General features: G+C 39.1%; 1 protein-coding gene and 1 long non-coding RNA gene across 7 annotated transcripts in view; one reads left to right on the top strand and one right to left on the bottom strand.

Annotated features, from left to right (window-relative positions):
* The window catches only part of HMGN3 (high mobility group nucleosomal binding domain 3), a 30,766-nt gene extending 10,787 nt beyond the window's left edge, over positions 1 to 19,979 (bottom strand). For 3 of the 5 annotated variants that reach the window (XM_045804114.2, XM_087856930.1, XM_045804129.2), the window contains exons 1-2: positions 19,722 to 19,884; positions 1,433 to 1,483 (exon numbers count right to left, since the gene is read on the bottom strand). In XM_045804114.2, the coding sequence (XP_045660070.2) occupies positions 1,433 to 1,483; positions 19,722 to 19,736 (66 nt within the window). In that variant the 5' untranslated portion in view covers positions 19,737 to 19,884. Of the gene's footprint in view, positions 1 to 1,432; positions 1,484 to 3,880; positions 4,004 to 19,721 lie in introns of all 5 variants that reach the window. The other 2 variants (XM_087856932.1, XM_045804103.1) reach the window with 2 other exon arrangements.
* The window catches only part of LOC123796609 (uncharacterized), a 32,132-nt gene continuing 27,118 nt past the window's right edge, over positions 19,893 to 24,906 (top strand). The window contains exons 1-2 of one of the 2 annotated variants that reach the window (XR_006780794.2): positions 19,893 to 20,003; positions 22,480 to 22,643. This is a non-coding gene — a long non-coding RNA (uncharacterized LOC123796609). The other variant, XR_006780793.2, reaches the window with a different exon arrangement.

Here is a 24,906-nt window from a genome sequence, read left to right as displayed (position 1 = left end):
TAAAATACTAAAAATAATAACATAAAATATATAAATAACACAAATAATTACAATTCTGAGGCTAAAATAATATGTATAAGGCAGCTGGAAAAGCAAGAATTTCTTACATATATTCTAACCAGCTTGACTGCTCTGTGCAGAAGGATCGGAAAGACTGTTTACACTATCCAAGATCTATTGTGTGTAATGGTTTCTAGGTTTTCTGACTGACAGATCAATTTAAATAGCAGTTCCTAAAGAAAAATCCAAACGCATTTTGTGTCCAAATCTAAAAATTACATTAAGATTTGTTACACTTAGCCAACTGTCCTACAAATTACATTTTGCCATTTTCAAGAAAATTCATGCATTTATCATTTTTTGGTTGATTCTAGTGTTTGTTTAGTAACTTGACATGGGACTGTAAACTTCAGCTCCCAAACTTTGTTAGACACTGAATGCTGGGTAAATGGATGGTGGGGCCTAGGTTACAGGCAGTTTTGTGTGTTTTGCTTTTAAATTAATTTAGTTATAGATTCTGTTAAAGATTTTCCATTTGGCAGAACAAATTTCCTTGTACAAATTTTGTGGAGGGGTTCTGCTATCATGACAAACTCCTCTGAATTTTTAAACCACACTATGGAATCACCCAATCAGAGAATCTGTAACCAGATACTGTTGCTGTCTCTCACATGACCCCTTTTAGTTCATAAGTTCAAGGGGAAGAGCTGCAGTTTTTCTACACACTGTAAAGCTCTGTGCCAAAGTGAATGGCTGTCATCAGAGTTAGCATCTAATCTGCTACTTTTTCATCCAACTCCTTTTTGAAGTTCATGATATGACCACGGTGGGTAAAGGCAACCATCTCTCTCGATTTCTTAGCTTTTTGGAGGTTTCTGTACTTTAATATAGAGCTTCTTTGAATTGTTACCTAATTAATTATCCTCAGCCCTAAGAATTCTCCTGATTAAAAAAAAACTTTAATATTTTGACATTTTGTGTCTTTTCACAGTTTTTTACTTTAGAGACGACTCCTTTTAGGCAAATATTCAGAACTAAAAAAAGAAATTTATAATTCACTCAGTGGAGCAGAGAATTTATTAAGTCAACAGTCTTTCATGTCCTTGCTGTGAAAGGCAGCCTTTGTTCTCCTTGATGAATTTACCTATTATCTCACTCTTTGCCCAGAAGGAATTCTCAGTATCCACTTTAACAGACAGCAGGACCGACAGGTAGAAACACAAACAACAGAGTAAGTGGAAATGCCGCATCAGTGTACCCGACTGAAATTTACCGAGGCCCAGATACACTCCACAGTGACACCTGGATCTCTGGGTTATGTAGTCTCAACAATCTTATTCAACACTGCATTCACTCAGACGTAGACAATCCTAACACTATTAAAAAATTCCAGTTAAAATAACTAAATACAGGATGTGGAAGATACACTTACCTCCTGTTTAGTTCCTTTGGATCCATCCTTGCCATCTGTATTCTCCGGAGACTAGAAAGAAAATATTTCAGTGAATTGTATGTAAGAGAGAAAGCACACATTCGAGGCAGATTTGAAAAAAAAAAAAAGCTATTTCAATTTACAGGACCACATATGTCAACAGGTATTTTGTGGAGAAAAGGTACGTTTCTAAGAGGATACGCTTTACACACACACACACACACACACACACACACACACACACACACACACACAGCATTTGTCTGCATACCTGCTCTAATTTTAAAACAGGAGTGGTGCAAGAACTGATAGGAACCCCTGTTTTTATTGTGCACTCACCCTGAGCCATTTGCATTCATTTTTGATGATTCCACCACTAGTTAATGAACAGGGACCCGGGAGCCAGAGGCGGCAGGGCCAGGACTCCAGCCCACGTTCCAGTCACTTTGTTTCTCTGAGATGAGGGCACGATGGTAAGAAAGCTCAGCCTGAGCACAGGAGCGTCGTTTTGTCCCACACTCGCCTCGCTTTGATTTCTAGCCCACGTCTTGATAAGACCTGACAAATGTGTCATGGATTATTATCCTTCCATTATCAACTGCGGCATCTCTAGCGAACTCCCAGCCGGGGCCGGACAGCCCAACGCCCTGCCACCCCAGCTGACTTGTTTCCTGATTTTGATCCACCCCCGGAGCTGCACCTGCCCACTCTGGTGACAGCCCAAACCTGACTCCTTTATGGGAGCACAACAGTGCACACAACTGTGGGAAAAATATCCTTAGATTTGGGTGACACGGTGCAGATCCCAATATATTTTTATTGGCTACAGGCAGTAAATAAGATGGAAATGATGAAACTAATTAGAAAATTAAACTATTTCACACATTTTAAAACCATATAAAGGTGGAAGGTGATTACCCAATCTCTATGACAGGTGGGCAGAAGATATGAATAGAGTTTCCAAGAGAAAAAATACAAATAGCAAACTGACATTTGGTGTAGTGTTTGGCTTGAGCAAAATGAAACACCTACGCGGTAATGCCTATTCTGATAAAATGGGGAAAAAATTTTTAAAAGATCATAAAACCCACTGTTTGATGGGCCTGGTGACACTGTAAATTAATATGATATTTTCAAAGAAATATCAGAAATATCAGAGCAAACTGGCACTCTGACAAAGACATAACAGGACTAATCATATGATGATGCACTAACTCTAGTTTTGGAACCAGGACTCAAAGAAAGACTGTAAAAATACCGTTTTAGTGGTACTGTTTTTAATATGGAGTAAGTGGAAACAACTCATGTGATCAGTAAATAAGAGAGAAACATTTAAGTAAACTATGTAATTCTTAATGTAATGGGATTAAAAATAGGCTATGTGAATACATAGAAAGTCCACATAAAATAATGCTAAGTTAAAAAAACTGAGATTATAAAATAACATGTAAAACACAGATCAGAAGTAGATGAAGTCTTTTAGAAAGTCAAAAGCTTTTCTTCAAGGCAGACGACCTAGTAAACCTCCAGTTCTCCCTGAGGGCTGCCTGTTACCCACAGTCTGTCAGTTCACCTCTCTCCAGAACCTTGCACATGCATCTATCTTGCTTCCTCCCTCACTCCCTCCTTCTTTCTTTCTTTTTAAAGATTTATTTATTGGAGAGAGAGGGAGAGCACGAGTGGGCGGAGGGGCAGAGGGAGACGGAGACAAGCAGACTCCCCACTGAGGAGAGAGCCCGGCGGGAGCCCGGCGCAGGACTTGATCTCACGACCCCAAGATTATGATCTGAGCAGAAACCAAGAGTCAGATGCTTAACCCACTGAGCCATCCAGGCGCTTCTCATGGAATTCTTGTTTCCCAAATGAACCAACCATTTTCCCCTCTTTCCTGAAACCCTCTCTATCATGAAGGGAAACAGAGCTGCTCTTTTCTGTTCCCCACTCTCTTGCACAGGAATTTCTAATTCACAGATTTTGCTGTATCAGCCGGCCAAGTTGGAGACAGCAAAATCTTACAAAGTGTGAGCATATGAAGGCAGTCCATACGTGAACCATTTGGCTTTGCTCAATTCCATGCTACAAACTTGACCCTTCTGGCCACAAACGAGACCCTCTGTTGTCAAGAAGTGCTGGGCTCTTTCCAGGCTGCAGTGCATTAATGATAGCAATACAACTGGGAGATCACTTTCTAAACACTGACGTGTCAGATGCAAATTACTGAAAAAAAAAAAAAGAAAAAAGAAAAAAAGAAACCTGGAAAGATGCCACACACACACAAAACAGGTATAACTGAAGCTGTTAATGACTTCAGCTGAATGAATAGAAGCCTGGAAATGTGAAGAGCTTCAACTCAAGGCAAAGATGGTTTCTTTGGCAATCTCTCCTCAAGTGCTTCCTATTAACAAGCATGTAACAAATTTAGTCAGAAACAAGCCAAATAATCTTTACCCTGGGATCTGTATGGTACTGTAGCATGAGTGCAAGTCAGGACACGGGCTTGAATGCTGGCTCTCGACCTAGGAGCTGCTGTGGTCTGCGCCAGTGAATTATCAGTGGTTCAGTCTCTTCATCCTTGAATGACAGATGATAATGACATTGGACTCTCAAGCATCACGCTTAAGGCCAAGTGAGATGTTAGAGCATTTCATAGATGGTCAGTTTTTATACAGATGTTATGCAACGAAATATGTATCTTATTGAGTCTTTAAATTATCAAATGTCAAATTACATTCAACAGAACCTTAAAGGTGAGCACATCCAGATTCCCAGTAACCTTGTCATCTGTTTTTGTTGAACAGAGTAACATGGAGTAATTTCAGAAGGAATTACCATTTCAGACTGTCTTATCACACACCCTATACACCTTTAACTCTTAGCCATGAGGCTGGAAACAGGAAGGAGGGTACGGTATGAAGGGACTGAAACAGAAGCCCCAAGTTTTTGTCCCAAGGGATTGCGAGGAAAAAAGACAAAGGGGGAAATGGGAATTGGGGGTGTACACTGATGATCTCAGACGTACTTCAACCTTCTAGTGGGCTGATGGGAAGGAAGAGGTGAGTTAGATGGGATTTGAGGAATTCCAAGGGAGAAAGGTTCTCGTCTCACTTCCTAGGACAGGGGAGGCTTGTGCTAATCAAGTTTGAATCCAGAATGGTCAAGAGGGTAGAGAACCATAGTCAAACAAAAAGGTCTCATTCACATATCGGAGGCTACTTTAGCATCCGAGTGGCAAGGGTAGTGAACTGAGAGCCAGGACGGGGGTGGGAGACATACATGCTAGCCGGATGGAAGGCACAGCAGGGATTCCAAAAGTTTGGGGTACCACTGAGAGATGATCTGAGGGCAAGTCAGCAGGAAGGTGGACCACTGAACACCTGGTGACCGATGGAGACAGAGAATCAGCCAAGAAGGCCTGAACTTTGGCAAAAATCAACAGGTAGTTGAACTTTTTTGAATTACAAATTCTGAAAATGAAAGTAGGCTCATTGAAATAAAAAAGAAAAGACCCTCGAAACATAAAGCTCTAGACCAGGGACAGAAAATATAATAAATTGCCATAGACTGTTGAGGAATTAGCACAGAGTGCAAAAAAGAGCAACAAAGGAATGAACACTATGCAAGAGAGGTTAGCAGACGCGGTGGTTAACTGAGAAGTTGCACATATACCTAACAGACATTCTGGGGACTGGTAGGAAGGCAAAGACATGGTGGCTGAGAATTTTCCCAAATTAAAGTCATGAGTCTCCAGATTGAAAACTTACACCAAGGAACAAACTGGAAACAAAACAAATAAATACAATGAAACATGCTGTAGTAAAACTACAGTAAAGTGAGAAAAAATCTTAGAAATTATTAGAATTAAAAGATAGATTATCTACGAAGAATTCTCACCAGCAACTAAAAATGTAAGACATATGGAGTAATGTTCAAATAGTTGAGGATAACTGTCAACCTAGAACCTTATACCCAGCTATCACTTAAGAATGAAGGAAAAATAAAGATATCTCAGAATACAAAGACTTAAGAGAGTTTACCATCAACAGAGCCTCCCTTTCAATAAGGACCTGTTATTAGTAGATCAAATTTAGCAATTAGAAAAATGAATTCAGGGGCGCCTGGGTGGCGCAGTCATTGAGCGTCTGCCTTCGGCTCAGGGCGTGATCCCGGCGTTCCGGGATCGAGCCCCACATCAGGCTCCTCCGCTAGGAGCCTGCTTCTTCCTCTCCCACTCCCCTGCTGTGTTCCCTCTCTCACTGGCTGTCTCTCTGTCAAATAAATAAATAAAATCTTTAAAAAAAAAATGAATTCAGATGGAAGCAAAGTATATATGAAGTAATGTCTGGTAAATCTAATTAACTATTATTACTTGTAGATAATAATACCTATTTTTTCTGTGTTTAAAAAAGTATCAATAGAAATCCTAGACCAGTGCTGTCCTATAGAAATATAACATGTAATTCCATATTTTCTAATAGCCACATTAAAAAAGAAAAAATAGATGAAATTAATTTTAATATTTTATTTAACTGAATCTATCTAAAATTGTATCATTTCAATGTGTTATCAATTTACAAATTATTAATGAGGTATTTTACAAAGCTTTCTAATACTAAATCTTCAAAATGCAGCATGTACTTTATACTTAATATAAGCACATTTCCACTCAAATGCTAGGTTTTCACCAGAGTACCTGATCTATATTTAGAGTTCATAAAATTTATAGTAGTCTCACACATCCAGGTCGTTCCAAACATGTTTAAATTTTTTCAGTAACTTAATCTAATACAAGTTTTTGAATTTAAATTGATTTAAGTAGAAATTTTAAAAATTCAGCTCATTCTTTTTTTAAAGAGTGCTTAATTGCCTCATGTAGCTAGGGGCTACCATACTGGACAGCATAATTCTAGACCATAATAACCACAAAAAATGGAAGCAGGATGGATAGATGAGAAGTTAAAGCATGCTAGGGTCTGGAGGATGATACAGACACTGAATCATTTTAGACTTTGTTAAAATAAAATTTAAAAGATAGCCCTTAAAATTTTTACCATAAGGAACAGGATCTATAAACTTCCCAAATCAGGAGGGGTAGAATAAAGCAAATTCTAACAAAAAAAGTAAGGAAAGAAAAGAACAAATAATAAATAAAAACTACAAGATAAGTCCTTAGAAAAAGTCCAAATACATTAGTAATCACAATATACCTAAACAAATTATACTCATCCATTATAATGTCAAGTGATGGAGAAAAATAGAATAATATATGTGTATGATTCCACTTTTACAAATTTTAAAACATGCACAAATCCGTATTAAGGATTTACATATGACACATACATCATAAAAGTATAAAATCATGGACTGGAAGGATACACAACAAATTCTTGATAATGGTTACCTCTAGGGAGGTTGATAAGGGAAGGGAACGAAGAGGATGTTTCTAAGGAAATTTCAACTTTAATGTAACATTTTATTTTGCTTATAATAAAATTTGTGAATTTTGAGAGCTGGGTAAATGAATATTATATTATTATACTATTTTCTGGATTTTTCTGTATTTAAATTTTTTCCAAATAAAAATGTTAGCAATATTGAGGGAAAAAAAGACTAGAAGCAAACTTGTTCCATTAAGTCTAGTTAATGGAACAGTGCCCTAACACAAATTCCAGGACTAGATTTATCCATAGCACTTTCTGCACTTCTTAAATGACTTATAAATCTGGTTTATATACTGCCTCTTTCTTTTCTCTTCAAGACATACATTCATAATTGCTTCAACTGGGTTCATAGGAAGGCCCTGGAGTGGGCAAGGTGGGAAGCCAAGAGCACAACCCCATGGATGCAGAACGCTCCTTGGGCTAGCGCAGGAGGAGAGCTGACAGGCGGAGGACGGGTTCCTTCAGCAGCTGACCAACTGTACCATCCCCATTCTTTGCCTACGAAGACATGCCTGAGCCCTGCAATGAGGATGCAAAAATGCACTAAGGGGACACAATTGCAGAACCAGCCGTCCTTATCAGGAAACCAAGAAAAGAAACTTGGAATTTTTATTCCACAGATGATCCATAAGGAACCATCAGGAAAAACTACCCAATTACTGAGCTGCTTTCTCTTCCAATAAATAGCAGTTATCACTGGATTGAGGGGCACTAGGGTGGCGGTGGTGATAGGCCAGATTCTCTCCCTCCAAATTCAGGAAGATATCAGAGAAGATGCGAAAATCCTTATACCCTTCAACAGTTGCTTGGGAACAGTTCAAATGGCATGAGCCTGTGGATTTATAAGTGCAGAGAGATACTGACGGTGCTGCCCACAGCTGGGACGTGCAAGGCTAGCACCTGGCTTGTGCCATCGTTCTAAGCCACACAAGATGAGAAAGGGGAAGGCTCAGGATTCTCAGCAACAAGGGCGGGGCCTTATATTAAACTTCCAAAAAGTTTTTATTGGTAAGTGTCAGCTCTTAGTGATTTTCTTCTAAGATTGTAAGTGACAAGGGATATTGCTTTATAAGTTAAGTGAATTACTTGAAAGCCTAAAGTGTGTATGAAATTCAAGCAACCGTTTTCCAGAACAAATCCAGTCTCAACTCCTGGGTTGTCCATGCCAATGTGGGAAAGCTGGGAACGGATGTAACAATGCAAATAAACCAATAATTACTTCTTTTAACCTGGGTAATGTATTACTTTGAGGTGATTCTTCTCTAACTTGCTGGCCAATATTTTTTTAAACTTCTTATTACTTAAAATTTCTTTAAAAATTAATTTACATTTTCTGTTACAAACCAAGGCTGGAGAAAAGAAGCAGTCTAAGAGTGAGCTGGTTAGCAGAGAAAATTCTGGGAGAAAAGATCCAAATAACCCACCCAGAGAAATGTGCATATAACTAACTCTCTTGTTGTTCTGCTAAAATGAATATGTAACTCAACTATTTAACACAATGTTAATTTCCCCCCCAAATGGAGGCACTGCCCATAAAGTTCTTGAGGTTTTTCAAAGAAGAGGTAGTTCTCTTAAATACAAATATTCCTATGACACATGAAATAGACACTAAAATTTTTATTTAAGCCACAAGGATCATTACTTAACATTAGCATGGTTGTTTTTCATTCATTCTGTAGCTCTATGTTTGGGATCTGCCAATACTGCATTACTTTTTAAAATAATCTTTAAAAACCCAATACTTAGAAATGAATCACATTAAGAGGGATAATAAACTAATGTTAAATTTCTCTGCCACCTCCTTCCTTATGTCTATTAATTTCATCAACTTCTATAAACCTAAATTCATTTACTGAGGTCATGCCAGGCTAGCATGTCTTCCCAAAATGTTATTTTGTTGTTAGAGATAAAAGTAATTGAGTTAAAAACCTGGCTGTAGAAGACTGGATGAACGGAAATAAATAGCAACTACCTTTTTTCTGAGAGATACTTTCAGGGTATTCAGGTATAAAAGATAACAGAAAATAAAGAAAAAGCCATGTTCTAGGATGTTCAGTGAAATTTTATTAGCATAAATATATATAATGCAATAATGGAAGCATATCTTTAATATGAAATAAACAACCTTAAACATTTCACACATCTCTTTGGTCTGAATCGCCTCTTCCACCTGAGTTACGTTTTTCATGTGAGTGGTTTTGTACAGATGGAAAAGCACCTGACTGAAGTCAGAAGCCTGAATTCCAGTCTGGCTCCCATCTCCCTTCCCTCTGCCTGCGTTTCTTCATGAGTACAACTGAAAGATGATGGGCCCAAGATCGCATTTTCCTGACTTACTTAGCTGCTCCTGTACGTATTAACCACACTACGGAAGTGTCACTATGTATATTATAGGGATGCCTATAGGTACTGGGGTTTTGGAAAAGGACAAAACAAGGGACCCTGAATAATAATAATAATAATAATAATAATAATAATAATAAATAATAAACGACATCCATTGCACTTCCATGCAAGGCAATGAACTAAATGTTTTAATCCTCACGACAATCCTGTGAAGTTGGTAAGGTAGCATCATGTCCATTTTATAAATGAGAAATTGAGACCAGAGAGGTTAGTTAGGTAACTTGCTCAAGATTACCCAGTTGGTAATCTTGCTGGTAAGTGGAGACCTGGGATTCAGACTCAGGTAGGCTGGCTCAGATTTCACTCCCTTGAGCATTACACCTCTCAGAGTGGTATGTGTTAGTTTTCTGAATTTCAAAATTGGGTGCAGATCTAGGATTGTAGAAGAGCAAAAGGTTTCCAGATTGGGAAATATTTTAATCTGTAGATCGAGCCGAAGAGCACATAAAATGTAGTGGAATGTTTCCTATCCCCCTTCATTGGTGAGCCTCTTGGAATGAAAATAGACAATTTCCCATTAAAAATGCTGTATGTTGAGATGCACAAAATGTGCCAGTCTGGGTTTCCGAATGGTCACATACACAGATAAAAGTATTTTCATCTCACTATTAAAACTAAAGACAAAACACCAAATCACTTCTATCAGTTTTTATAGCCCTTGACAGTTTCCAATGACATTTACATTGTTGTTGTATTCGATCCTCTCAATAGCACGGGAGTATACGTGGGCAACCTTAACATTCCCATTTTACAAAGAATAAAAGTTCAAAGAGGTCAGGTGATTTTCCTCTGGTAAAGAGTGGTAGAGTCCACTAGATCCATGTTTTCCAACTTTTATTCCAGGGATCTTTCCTGATGGCTACTTTGTTTCCTTATTTGCCCAGATATGAATTAATTACTAGCAAATGGTAAACACAGTTATGATGTTCCTTGTATTTTTGTAAAACTGATAATCAGTTAGGTCTGATGTGATTGACATGTGACCACAAAAAGGGGGATAATAAAATTAAAAATTGTAATTAAGAGAAGAGGTAAAAGAAAGCAACGAGAAGTAGAAAGAATATAGTTTTAAAAACTGTATTCTACGGAACACATACAGAACTTCAGAACGAGTCTTCAAAGCTTCACATTTTGATCACCTCAAATCTTTGGTGTTTATCTCCTACATACACTATGCTTAATACTCATGACTTCCCACAAAGTAGAATTTAACTAATTCTGTGCAGTATTGTAAAAAAAACACAGCTTATACCCGAAAAGAAAAAAAAGAAAGAGGAAGAGAGAAAAGAAAAAGAAATAAGAAACCCAACACCTCTCAGGGTAGACTTCGTATTTACCTTTGCATGGGGTCACAATAATCAAAATATAATTTTAAAATAATATCACCTTACAGTAAATGTCTTAAAAATAACTTTCGTAATTAAACATTAATCTTGGTAATCCAGAACCTGAAATAAAAATCCATTCAGTCCTAGGTCCAAAAGATTTTCCAAATTATAAAGCTTTTATTCTTATTCAAAGAGTTCCAAAAACAAAAGCACCTGCTCATTTTTGAAATCCAATGCCTTAGTAATAGTAACATAATACTTACATTACAGTGTCTCAATATATTGTGTACTATGCCACATACTTATGTGTTTCTGATCACAAGGGAGTATCCCTATTATTCTATATAGAACAAATTAATGAAGACAATATATCTTGGAAATAGTAAATCCAGCAGTTTATGGTAACTGGAGAAAATATTGATTCTTAGACTCTCGATACTCAAAGATACCAATACTTGGGTGAGGACATTGTGCATATGCATATCTTGTATATGACCCTATGGTCCATTAGTTAACTGAAATACCCAGAAGGCTTCATGGCAATGTGCCTCTCCCAGAACCAGAGGCCTGGACCCTGAGACCCACCTTAGGGCATGATCACAGATAATGATGACTTGTTGGGTAACTTGGAAAAAATGGCATCAGCCTAGGTCTTAATAAAGACAACATTTAACCAAATGGTTGCTCGCGTATTTATAGAACTCTTGATTCTCCCTTGTTTCATTCACTGGGCACCTTAGTTTAAGTAAAAATACACGAGGTTCTCAGAAATAAACATTTATGGGAAGTATTGTGGTATAATAGTTAAGAGCAAAATTCTTGGGTTGAAGAGGCTGGCTTAGAATTCCTGGTTCTATTACCTTCTTGCTGTGTGACCTGGGGGGAATTCCTCCATCTTACTAAATCCTAATATTCTCTCATGTGTATGAGAAAGGCCGTGGGGCTTGGCAGTTAACAGCACAGGCTCTGGGGCCAGACTGCCAGGACTGCAGTCCCAGCTGCGCCATTTCTTATCACTGGGGCCTTCTGTAAGACGGCAGTTGGAAGAGTGCATATACCTTACTGGGTGGTCAGGAGCATTCCATTCATTAATGCAAAGTGCTCAGAACAGGGCCTGAATTACAGGAAGCCATCTAAATGTTGCTTATCATGGCCGTCATTATCATATGTGCGAGATGAGAATAGCTCCATATAACTGTTGTGAGAACAACATGAAATAATACGAAATTACACCATAATACTTCCCATATGTGCTTGTTTCTAATAGCTTCACATACTTTGGTTTAAAATAAGATGCCTAATGAATATAAAGCATATAATAGCTAAGGTTTGGTACATCCAGGCATTCGATAAACGGTAGCTATTTAAATTTTAATAGTAATAAATATATTTATATGTCGTTACCGATATGTTTCCCTTAAAGTATTAAATTTTGCAACCAATTTTGAAATTCAAAACGGTTTTTCCTTTTTCCCTGCTTCTGAATATGTGTATCATTTACTTTATGTGTGATCAACTATGCATTCGCCTTTGGCACGTCTAAATGGCCCTATTTCTGGATGTGTCCACAAGATAAAATAATAATGGACTCAATAAATATCTTGACCAGGAACCAATGCTTGATGTGACTGAACTCTTCTAAGACAGTGAAATGGGCAAAAAATAAGCAGCCAGTGAAAAAGGAATTCAACATTTTGATTTGGTTTGTTATCTTCAACACTGATTTTTAAATTACTCAGGAGACTAACATCATATTTCAACATACTAGGTACTGTGAAAGCAGACAGCTAAAATGGTGTTTATTTTAGTCACCATTTCCAAATTGTACCCTGCAGGAAAGTGGAATATATTTAACTTCGGTGTAAACAAAAGCGGTGTTTTAGGTAGAAAATACAGGAAAAGAGGATCGTTTGATAACTGATTTGCCAAGGGAATTTTAATGTTATATGGAGATATTTTTAAACATATTTTTTCTTTGAGAAAAAAACAACCTTGTAAAAATGCACCGTGTTAAAGCTTATGTTCCTTCAAAAACACTACATTTGTTATTCAGTTGTTGAACACCTACTTCTAGAACGGCAGTTAATTAAACATGCAGGGTGAAAACTACCCGCTCCCTATCCACTGCGTGTGCCGTTTGTCCTTCAACGAAATGGAAGCATGGTGTTTATCAAATAAGCCTGCTATTGCACTGTAGTTCTCTGAATAACTGAAAATATCATCGTTCCAATAATGAACACCCACTGACTGTTTTACACACGCCAGGTGCTATGCTAAGTACTTTGCGTTCACCATCTCATTTAATTCCACCGACAACCCAATGGGGTAGAACATACCTGTATCCCTGTTTTACAGACAAGAAAATGGGAGTCTTAGAGAATTAGGAACTTGGAAGTTTAGGCCGAAGTTAAGCAATGTCCCCTAAATCATAGAGTTAGTAAACAGTACATGTCAGAACCATACCAGGCTACCTCCTCACCAAGTTATGAAGTAATTAAAGCTACTAGTTGCTTCCCTCGAAAATGATTCACTCGTGCGCGTGTTCAACGAATAGTTCTACCACCTGTGCTAGGGGCGTGGGATGTTAGAAACACCACAACCATCAAATATCTCATGCTCAAGTCAAATTAGGAAGATTACAAAGTTAATTCTAAATTAGGTAATCAAATAAGGTGTGCTAATTTAGAAACATGGTGCTTGTCAGACAACCACCTTTAAATACAAGAGGGTGGTTGGGGCGCCTGGGTGGTGCAGCCATTAAGCGTCTGCCTTTGGCTCAGGGCGAGATCCCGGCGTTATGGGATCAAGCCCCACATCAGGCTCTTCTGCTAGGAGCCTGCTTCTTCCTCTCCCACTCCCCCTGCTTATGTTCCCTCTCTCGCGGGCTGTCTCTGTCAAATAAGTAAAATCTTTAAAAAAAAAAAAATACAAGAGGGTGGTTAAAAAGAAAGGCATAAAGGCCACGAAGTCACTTAATCTTTACTAATGAGGGAGGGCTATTATCGCACACAATGTAATCTCAACTGCAAACAGGCCTTGACTTTAACTTCCTCATACTTCAAAGAAAGCAAGACTTCACAGAAAATCCAGTGACAGAGCACCTTTAATAACAAACTAGCACTGATCTCCTGAGATTTAAAAAAAAAAAAGAAAAAAGCTATAACCTCCAACCCTTTTAACCAAACAACTTCTTGTCAGTGTTTTTTTCTTTGGACATGTGGTCTGGCCAAACCTTCGAATTCTCATAGCCTTTCTTGTGGCTCATTATCATTTCTTGCCATGAATTATAAGTACTTACATATGTATATTACCTGCCCTATCAGATTAAAAGATCCTTAAAAATGAGGGCATCTACTTATTCACTTCAAAAAGGGTTGGGAAAAAACACAATTCACTTATTTTCCCAACAGGATGGTACTCTGCATAAAGGTGATGCTCAATAAATGTTTATTTAACATGAAATAAATGAATCAATGAATAAAATGTACAAGCCTGTCATTTTGCAGCCTTTACTCAAACATAGGTACCATATCAATATTAACTCAATTAAACTCAGCAAGCATTTATGGATGGCATACTACATGTACTTAGGTCCTTTCATAGTCATACTGGAAAACTCAATATGGATAAGAAGGCTATTCATCCTAAATTGATTGACAGCTTCAATTCAATCCCTATTAAAATCATGGGAGGTATTTTTGCAGAAGTTTATAAGCTGATTCCAAAATTTATATGGAAGTGCAAAGAATGTAGTAGACAAAGCAGTTTTGAAAAAGAACAAAGGAGAAGAGTGATACAACCAGAATTCAGATCTTACTATAAAACCATAATAATCATGATAATGTGGTACTGACATAAGGGCAGACTTATAGACAATGGAATATAACTAAGAACCCACAAAGAAACCTTTATATTTATGATGAACTGGTTTTTCACAAAGGTACCTAAGCAATTTAGTGAGAAAAGGAGGGTCTTTTCAACAATTGGTGTTGGGAAAACTGGCTATCAACATGCAAAAACAAAAAACAAAACCAACGGGACAGTGACTTTAAACCCTTATCTCACACTAGATACAATATTAACTCAAAGTGGATCACAGACCTAAATATAAGAGTGAAAACTATAAAACTTCTAGGAGAAAATATTTGTGATTCTGGATTAGGCAAAGATTTATTAGACATGACACCAAGTGGATTTTTATGAAAAGTAAAAAAAACTTCTGTTTTTCAAAAGGCATCATTAAGACAAATTATTTTAAAAAGTCACAGACTGGGAGAAAGGATCTATAAACCATACAGCTAATAAAGGACTTGTATTTAGAACACTTAAAGAACACTAACAACTCAATAAGACAAACAACCCCATTAAAGAATGGGCAAAATATCTGAATAGACATTTCACCTAAGAGATAGATTTTGCTGGTAAGTTCATGAAAAGATGCTCATCATCATTAGTTATTATGGAAATGTAAATTAAATTTATTAGAATAGCTGTAAGCATAAAAAGTGACAATACCAGGATGTAGAACCCTGGAACCCTCATCCATTGATGGTATGTACAATCACTTTGGAAAACAATTTGAAGGTTTCTTAAAATGTTAGAAACAGACTTTCATACCACCCACCAGTTCTGTGGTTAGGGAACTTCCCAAGAGAAATGAAAATATGCCCATCAGAGACTTACATATCAATATTCACGGTATCGTTATTCATAATAACTGAAAACCAGAACAATCCAAATGTCCATCCATTTGTGAAATGATAATCAATGGAGTATCTTTGGGAACAGCAAAGAAGGAAGTACTGATTCATGATACAACACGTATGAACCTCAAAAACATTATGCTGAAAGAAACCAAACACAAAAGGCTGCGTATTGTTTGATTTCTTTTATATAAAATTTCCAGAAAAGGCAAGTCTATAGAGTCAGTAGATTAGTGGTTGCCTGGAACTGAGGTGGGAGCAGAGACTCGACGCAAACAACTTGAGAAACCTTTTCATTGTGATGGAAATGGTTCAAACTGGATTATAGTAATGCTATACAACTCTATAAATTTATTTAAAATTACTGATTTGCATACTTTGAATAGATGAATGGACATAGTAAGTAGATCATACCTCAAATATGGCCTTTTTTTTTTTTTTTTTTAAGGGAAATTAGACTCCCATCCGCACTGCTTGATAATTGCTAGACAGTCAGTGTCATCCAGCACTTGGCAGGATACTTACAGTCCTTTTTACCAGATTGGCTTTAAAAAAATCACATCTCCCTATTCTTAATAGTATACATTTCTTTGATCTCTAGCAAAACTGAACATTTCCTCTATTTGAGTCTGCTATTTCCTTATAAGGATACACATCTTTTCCATAAGGACATGGGAAACTTTTGTCTTTTTAAAATAGCAAACTTTTTTCAGTGATACGTGATACAAATACCTTTTCCCAGTTTTTCATAAATTTTTAGATTGTGTTAACAATGGGTTTTTGTCATACTGAAATATTCATTTTTATGCAGTCACATCCATCTGTATTTTCATTTACAGAGTCTGTCTCTGGTGTTATGACATGTGATATTCTTTTGAAACATTAATCAGAAACCTTGAATATTGTTAAGCATCCCTTGTGCCAAACCCAACATTATTGGGCCTCTTCACTTTAAGAAAAGAGATAAAACCTAATATCAAATTTCAAAGCTAGAGGCAGACAGCCTTTTCTTCCTTAAGCCTTTGAGTGTAAAGAGATACTAATGTTTATACCCCAAATTCATGGAAAATTGCCTCACTGAAGAATTTCTGATGTGATACACTAGACATTTCCAATAGCTCCAGTGATGAGGTACGGGGAAAAAAAAAGAAAAAGACGTGAAAATGTTTGCTGTTACTAATCATGCCAGGACCATGACTCTAGGCCTCGCTGGCTGATTCCTCTTTGTAGAATATCATATCATCACATCATAACGTGACCACGGCAGGCATTCATGGATGTCTGACCAGAACAGCCTAGAACTCAGTCACTCATGATCTCACCACCACCTCCATTCATGCATATTATCATTTTCCCTGCTATTCCACTCACTACTAAAAAGTGGTGGGTGAGCCACCACTTAGCAAACTCAGAGATCTAATGCTAACTAAGGAACTCCTTACTGTTGAGTGCATATTGCTTCAAAAAATTCTACCACAGTTATAAAAAAAAATTGGTTTAATATAACTATCATATGCAAAGATATAGATAAAACAAAGATATGATTAAGAAATAAAAGAACATTTTATATTAATGTGGATATTATGGCCTTTAAGTTGTATAACTGAGGCCTGCTTATATTAAGATAGAATCAGAAGAGGCATTCAAATGCCTGACAAAAGAAAATGACTGTTTTTCTCTGTATATATTCGAGTCCTAGCTACACTTGCAAGATCAGCCCAAATTCAACTTTCTTTCCCTATCAGTCCTATTGCGTTTAGAATCTATACCTAAACTGTATATTCTGGAACACACACATACAGTTTTAATGTTGATTCAAGTGCTTTGTGCCTGCTACTCTTAACACCTTCAGCGAATTAAACATAAGCTCCATGAGAGCAAACTATGCATCCCCATGACACTAAAGCAGTGCTAGGATTCCAGCTCTTACTCTGCAGAACCTGTTTAGGCAAACAGGGGTTCATTAAATAACTTCTCTTGATTTCTGGAAAAAGAAAAAAACGGGCCAAGATGGCACTTAAAAAAAATTATTTTAACGTAGAACAGGCAGTCCTTTAGTCAAGAAAAATAACGCGGAGAATGTAAATGCCTTAGCAGGTACCCTAGCTTTATAGCTCTCGAGTGCTAGGCACAGTTCGCCTTCAGTTCTTTTCTTTGCATCTAGGCAGGCTTTACCTAATGACAGGGGTTTCCAATGTAAGCTCCAGTGACCTCCAGGATTCCATGAGGCAGCTCTAAGGTGTGATTGATAGATGGGATGGCCGTGGTAACTATGTTAAATTTGTGGCTGCTTCTGTCCGGGTATCAACTTTAGGCTCCAGGTATAAATGAAGAGCTTTCCTATTAATCAAGGACAGGTTTTCCATCTCTGAGGAACACGCTGATGTCCTGAGGGATGACATTCAGGTGCTTGGACGCAGGCCTGCCCCTAGTCCCAGGATGCCTGGCTAGCTTCTTCACAGGAACTCCCTGCCTTCCGGAGAAATACAACAATAACCAAAAGCCAGTACTGTTCTTTTCTTCCCTTCTGTTTCCTTAAGAGAGGTGGACAATGAGAGCAAGTAAGAGTAATGGTTTCACCAACTCTGGCCCTTCAACAACAACAAGGACTCCCGCAGATCAGGGTCTATTGTAATAATGGGTTTGTGCACACCTAACTTACTGTTCTTTTAAATTTGTTAATAATTCTCAGGAAAAGGGATGGCACGAATTCACTCTATAACTCATCTCTTGATGATTGATTCTTTTGACTCTACTAGAATTCCCAACCTAGTCATTAAACCTCAGATAAATGGTGAAAATGGTGCCATCATTTTAAATACCTTCGTTCTAGTAAAACAGGCCTGGAAAGCAATATCATAAACAAATTTAAATAATGAATCTCAACTATTACTACTTTTAATATGCCATCCATCTTCTCAGGTTCCTAATCTCTTTGCATTTCCTACATTCGTCTTGACCCACCCACCACTCCATCTTTGGTACTAGCTATTGGTTGGTGAAACGCTGGGTAACTCAGGTCTTTAAACCCTAGTTCAATGGCGTTAACGCCTCTGAAGGTGTGCTGAGGAGTAAATGAAATAATACAAGTCAAACTCTTCCCACAGTGTGAAGCACACAGTATGTGCACAATAAACCCTAAGATTAAAAAAAACAACAACAAACTTTTGTTGTATTTTTTAAAAAGTGGAGGAGACAAGTTCCCATCAAATTCTTAGTAATGGCAGATAAGGCAAAAGCTTCCGTATTTTTAAAACTTCAATATTTTAAAATAATGCATTCAGGGACACAAATCAGGCCGTAGTCTTTAACTGACAAAGCAGGATATTATTTGTAATTTTGACTCAAATTTAAGACACTCACTGGTTTACATTCCTGGCAGGCAGTGGGAGGGTGCAAAGCATTTTCTTAGTTACAGCCGCCACACACCGGTTTTCTCAGGGTGGAGAAAAACCTTCCCCACTCTCCCTCCCCGGGACAACTACCAGTCGCGGTCGGACTCCGGGGGGAAACGTGCACCGCGGAGCGAGATACTTCGTGTCCCGGGCCCGCGCGGAAGGGGACGTAATAGTCCTCAAGGAGCTGAAGCTGAGACGAAAATGTGCCCAGTTCCCTGTGAGTACCGACGGACGCGGGAGCACGCGCACCCCGCCTTTCCCGACTGAGTGTGGGCTTGGGTCGCCGGTGTGGACCCGGTAGCCCCTGCCCTTGGCCGCCACAGTGGGCGCCACCGGCGCTGTCCCGTCCTGCGCGTGGCGAACTCCGCCGCTCCCGCCGCGAACTGCCAGCAGGTCCCGGCCGCCGGGCCCCGCCTGCGCCGTCCCCAGCCCTGATTGACACGGGAGTTGGTACATACGGGTCTGCAGCGGAGGCGAGCAGGGGGTGAGTGCTATTTTAAACATGGCTTTCCCTTCCCTTGGCCTCAGAGCCAACGCGGCGCGCCCAGCCGTGGACTAGGCCCACCTGGGAATAACCCCAACATCTGCCCGACTTATTTATTTTTTTTATCTCCTCGGCATGGACTTGTTTTTCCCCCAGTCACTGCTTTCCCTCCACACTAATCACAACCCGGCAGTTTCAAAGAGGAAACTCCCCTCCTGGAAGGGGGAATGGAAAGCTCTTTTGCTTCTTGTTGTTCGAGGTGGAAACCATTCCAGCTAGCATGAGTTCAAAAAGAAGGGAAGCCGCGCCGCTGGAGAGAAAGTAACAGTCAGAAATCGATGAGGACAGAGGGAGGGAGAGAGGGAAGGAGGAATGTCCGCAACAGGCATCTGAAAACAAGCGTGGAGAAGCCAAGAGATTCGCCGCAAACCCCTAGTTACTACCAAGCGCATTCCGCGCAATCCACCGCAATGACAAGATCTGCTATAAGCACAATTTGAAGGCCTTTGAAATCTTTTTTGGTAAGACTTACCTTTCTCTTCGGCATAATGACTACGTTCGTGCAGCTAAAAAGTAAAGCAACGGGCTGGAACTGCAGACGCCGCCGCTGGATGCCGCCGCTGCAGCTGCTCACGCGCAGGGCACGGCGTAGCCCGGCCTCTCCGACCTGCACCTCCGCGGCTCCCTCCAGGGGCCCTCTACTCGCTCGCCTCCCCGCTCCTCCAATGAGGAGCCCCGGCAGCCGGCCGCGAGGCCCCATTGGCTGCGGCAACATTCTAAATTCCACGAGGGCACGCCCACCTCAGCGCACACGGTAAGCGCTGTTGTAGTTTCCACTTCACCGAAAAAAATCTGCCTGGTGACTGAGCATGCCCAGTTCAACTAGTAACCGCCAAGCCACACGGTCCTGGAGTTTCATTGTTTTGCTGCTCCCTGTTTGGATCCTGTCAGTAGGAACAGTGTGGGCCTTTATAGTCAGGAAAAAGAGTAAGATTGGACATACCAACTTTATAGTGTAAGTATATGCACAGCAGGCACCTGATACATTTCCTACCCTGTAAAGGCTTGTAATGAATATTAGGTCATGGAGACCTTTAAGAGTGAGAAGATATCCTGTTCTGGGAGAGTGTGGCAATTTCTAAGGGTCTCAGTTTCCCCTTCTAGATATCTAGTGACAATAATCTCTAAAGTTACTTAGCTTTAGTTTCCTAAAATCTGTGATTACAAATCACTCACTAATTCAGCCAACTTCAAACTAGGCTTGAAGATGAATAGGATATGTTTGTTATGGAAATTAGAAAAAGAATGAACAAGGTCAGAACAGATTATTTTATATTTGAAACATATATTTAAATAAATACATTTAACATATACATAATTTAATGTTTCTCAGAGTTCTGCAAGGCATTAAGCTGACATTGCAGAGACACTTCTGAATTTATTTTATAAGATCAGTTTTACCCTGATAACAAAACCAGGGTAAAATCTCAAAGGAAAAGAGAGCTATGGACCAATATCCTTTATAAACATAGACACAAAAATCTTGAGCAAAATTTTAGTAAATCAAACCCAACAACATTTAAAAGGGTAACACATCATGACCAGTGAGGTTTATCCTAGGAATTCAAAGTTGGTTTAACATCTGAAAACTAACCAATGTAATTCATTATATTAATAGAATAAAGTAAAAAACCAATATGATCATATCAGCTGATAACAGGAAAAGCACTAGTGAATGCGTAAGCAAACTGTGGTAACCATTTACAATAGAACAATACTGAGCAATAAAAAGGAACAAAGTATCTCTACATGAACGAATGCCAAAAACAAGATGCCACATGAAAGAAGTCAAGTACAAAAGACCATATTGAATAATTTCATTCTTAAGAAATTATAGGAAAAGCAAAATTAGGCAAGCTTAGTTTCATAATCATATTAGAAGGCAAAAGTTCACATCATAGGAAAATATATTGAAGTCTTACACCACAAACATGGTTAAATCCATTTTGGTCATGCAGAGGCTGCAAATATGCATTAAATAATGTCATCAAGTAGTTAATTTTAATGCTTGGCTTTTTTCATTATTAATTTTCAAAGTAATGAATTGACATCCTAGCAAACTCCTGAAGTGGTCAATGACTTTCTTTTTGTAATATCTTTAGGAACTCATGGATTTTTATATATTTGATGTGCTTCAACCCTATTGCCATTATTACTATTTTTTTTATGCTCATATTGCCCTAGTATGAGATCTTTTTCAAGCTGATGTTTTTGACAGATTTGTCTTTGATAGATTTATTGCTTTCAGGCATTCAGTGGATCACAATATACTCAAAATAACTTGGATAAAACCAGTTCTTTGCTTGAGAATTGGATAAAAACTTTGAGGTTAATAATTTTACCATAAAAATAATATTTATAATGGAGTTGTCCCGGAAAAGAATTCATTTGCAAAATTTTTGGTGGTTAAAAAAAAAAAAATGCCAGTGAAGACATTTTTAATAAGATATGTGTGCGAAGGATGCTGGGTAGCACTTGTAATCTGGGTTGAAAATTTTTTTCTTCCCCCTGTGATGGTAAGCAGCTCACAATTTGACTTCTTCAGTTTATATTTTTCAAGGCAAACAGTCAACAGCAAACAAAATTGTGAATGTTTTTACTGCACATAATAAAATAGTTGCAATGAAAATGAAACTTGCTAGTTGGATAAAGAAAATTGATTGTGGGAACCTTGAGTCATTTGAGCCTCTTAGTTCATTTTCAAGTGACGAAAATAACAGATTAGTTTTGAAATGAGTAACAACATCAATTCTCTTTCCTTTGAAGTGGATTGCACCTGCCTGAGCAGAACACTCCAGAATGAGGGTTCTCCCTGTAACTTCAGTAGCTTTAAGGCCTGAGAAAATAAGCACGGACCTGTGGAGGAAAGAGGAGTAGGCAAAGAGAATGGTTTAGTGGGTAGCTAGAATGCCAGGTTAGGAGATAAAGACACCTGACTGAGCAGAAATGAGCACGCCTCATACAAGACAGTGAGGAGGCAAGGTCAACCTGGTAAGTAGAAAAGACTCATTTGTATATCAATATGTTCTGCTGAGTGTTTCACTTGCTTCAAAACATCAACCTGTGAGCCAGTAAAGTCTTGTCTACAAGATGTGGAGACTGTCTTAGCCAAGATAGACAATGGACAAATGAAGGGAGTTACTGCCTGTGAAAGAAAGAAAGATTAGCAAACAGACCTCTTTTCCAATTCCAATTCCAATTCCTCTTCCCTTCTTTCCTACTCAAAACAGCTGGACTCTTGGACTCTTATTACCTACCTCAGCATTTTTCAAAACAGCAGGGCAAATCCATTGGTGGTATCATGACTATCATTAAGGAAGAGAAAGAGAGAGAAGGGAGAAGAAAAGAAAGGGCAGAGCATGGAAAATGTCAAGGTGCATTTCACGTGGCAAAGGTAAGTAGTGTTTTCTAAAATGTTTCCATTTTTCGTACATTCCCACACAGACACACACTACACACGTACTTCCATGGTTGCCTATGCTTGCGCGCGTGTGTGCAGCCATGTGTGAGTGTTCTAGGTTGTGACTTGAAATGTATTTTTACTGTACGTATTGGTGAAAAGACTTTAAAGCTACTTCACAGTCCTAATGAATCTGGGGGGTTCCAGCAATTTCTTCCTCTGAAGAAGGGTGCTTAATCTTCAAATCTTGAAAGGAAGTTTTGAAGGGAAATGATCATCTCCCTCTCGATCTGTTCCTTCTTCCCTCTTTCAGGCAGGCACAGGCAGAGTTTTGCTTTATTTAATGGCAATTTGCTGGAGAATTAGTATCTAGAATCTGTATACTGTTGCTTCCAATAACTCTAATTCTGGAATAAATTGTTCTTCAGCAAATTGGCCAAAGAATTCCAGGGGTGAGTGAATTCGGGAGTGTAACAGAACATCAAAAACAACTGACAAGAGGTGGCAAAGGAATCCTGTATTTTGTTCGTATTTTTATTAGTCAAATCTCTAGTTTGCTGGATGCTAACTTTTGAAGAGACCGTGTTTAGTTTTTACAAAGTAACCGGGTCTGAGAGCCACCAGCCCCAAATCACAGCAGCTGCCTGATGCAGGTTCCCAGGCCCTAGGCCCAACTTACTGAAGCCAAATTTTTAATGACTGGACCTACTTACTGAAGCCAAATTTTTAATGACTGGACCTGCGAGTCTGCACTTCAAACAAGTATCTCCTATGATTCTTTTATGTATGTATGTATTTACGAGAGAGTGAGAGTGGCGTGCACAACTCGGAGGGGCAGGGGGAGAGGGAGAGAGAATCTCAAGCCAACTCTGCATTGAGTGCGGAGCCCGACATGGGGCTGATCTCCCGACCCTGAGATCATGACCTGAGCCAAAACAAGAGCCGGACAGGTAACTGACTGTGCCACCCAGGCGCCTCTCTCCTACAATTCTTATACTAGAACTTGAGAATTTTAGGCTAGGCCTTAGTTCTCCACAACCATTTGCCGAATGCCAGTACTTAGATTGGAATGATGTAAAAGCTTGCTGCCTGCCTACTCAACACACTTCCAGAGAAGGAGCATAATTCTGTGGGTGAAGCTTTCCTTCCATGGACCTCACCTTGTGCTCGTGCTCCATCTCCCCTCAGTTCCAGCTTTGCTTGGCATTACATGCTTCCTTTGCATTCTTCTTCCTCTTCTCTACTTGCAAGGCCTGAAGGGTCATTAAAAACTGTGCACTTGGAGATCCCTAGAATAGTACCGCCTCCCATCTTGCCTGGCAGTGCTCTAGGCAGCTCCTTGAGTCCCTGACAAGATTAAATTCCCTGGCCGCACATCCTCAAAGGGAACCTAACCTGCCCAAAGCTCCACAAACCACACACTTTCAGTGTTTTATTATTGCAGTGATTGTACAAGCATACCTTGTAATTGCATTAACAGCAGGGGGGCCGAGACATTCTGTGATCTTCTAACAGGAACCAACTTGTCGTTTTTCCCAGCTTTGAATCAGATTTAATCTGTGTGCTGATTCTTTACCCTATGTATGTTCTCCACAGTTTTCCCACCCCCAGTCTTTTTCAGGTTCAATCTCTGCGTTATTTACCTCTCCTTCTTCTTGCTGCTGCTGCTTACACTCATTGGAGTATAATTAATTTGCTCTTTGTAGCTCCCAAAGGACTATTTGGGGATGAATTAGCCATGCTCAGTAGCTAGAACCAGGGATCGGGCTACATTTGTTCAGCCATCCGTTTCTGCTGGTTTGGTAGCATGTCTGGTGCTAAGAGCCAGCCGTGTTCAAGGAGGTGAAAGTTAAGGGAAGGGACTCCTGAAGCTTTATGGTGAGGATGCAGCAAAGTAGGGACACCACTCATCCCCTTAGGGGAAAAGCCACAAGCTGCAAAGTGCTAGAAGCTAGTTAGGGGCTGTTGCAGGTCTCCCAGACGGAGTTATGCATTCTTCTAGATCCTGCCATTGGCAGTGCATCTCAGACAGGACCGCACCCTGCCTTCTAAGCTGGGAGCTTGGCTACCTATTTCTCATGTCTTCTGCATTTCTTCAAACCTCAGGATCCTTGGGATCTTGCAAGAAACATCCAATAGCCCCATTCCTGTCACTATGCACGGGGGTCCTGCCTTTCAGGGCAGATCGAACCATTTACTTTCCTCAGTGAAAACAACCAAAATCCAGGCTTAGGGAGATGAAAGTCAAATGAATCAT

This window comes from Ursus americanus, chromosome 29 (genome assembly GCF_024610735.1).
Source record: "Ursus americanus isolate L20-20 chromosome 29, mUrsAme1.1.p, whole genome shotgun sequence".
In the NCBI taxonomy this organism is placed as follows: Eukaryota; Metazoa; Chordata; class Mammalia; order Carnivora; family Ursidae; genus Ursus; species Ursus americanus.
The sequence above is the reverse complement of the archived record's forward strand: the minus strand, read 5'-3'. Positions and strand labels throughout refer to the sequence as shown.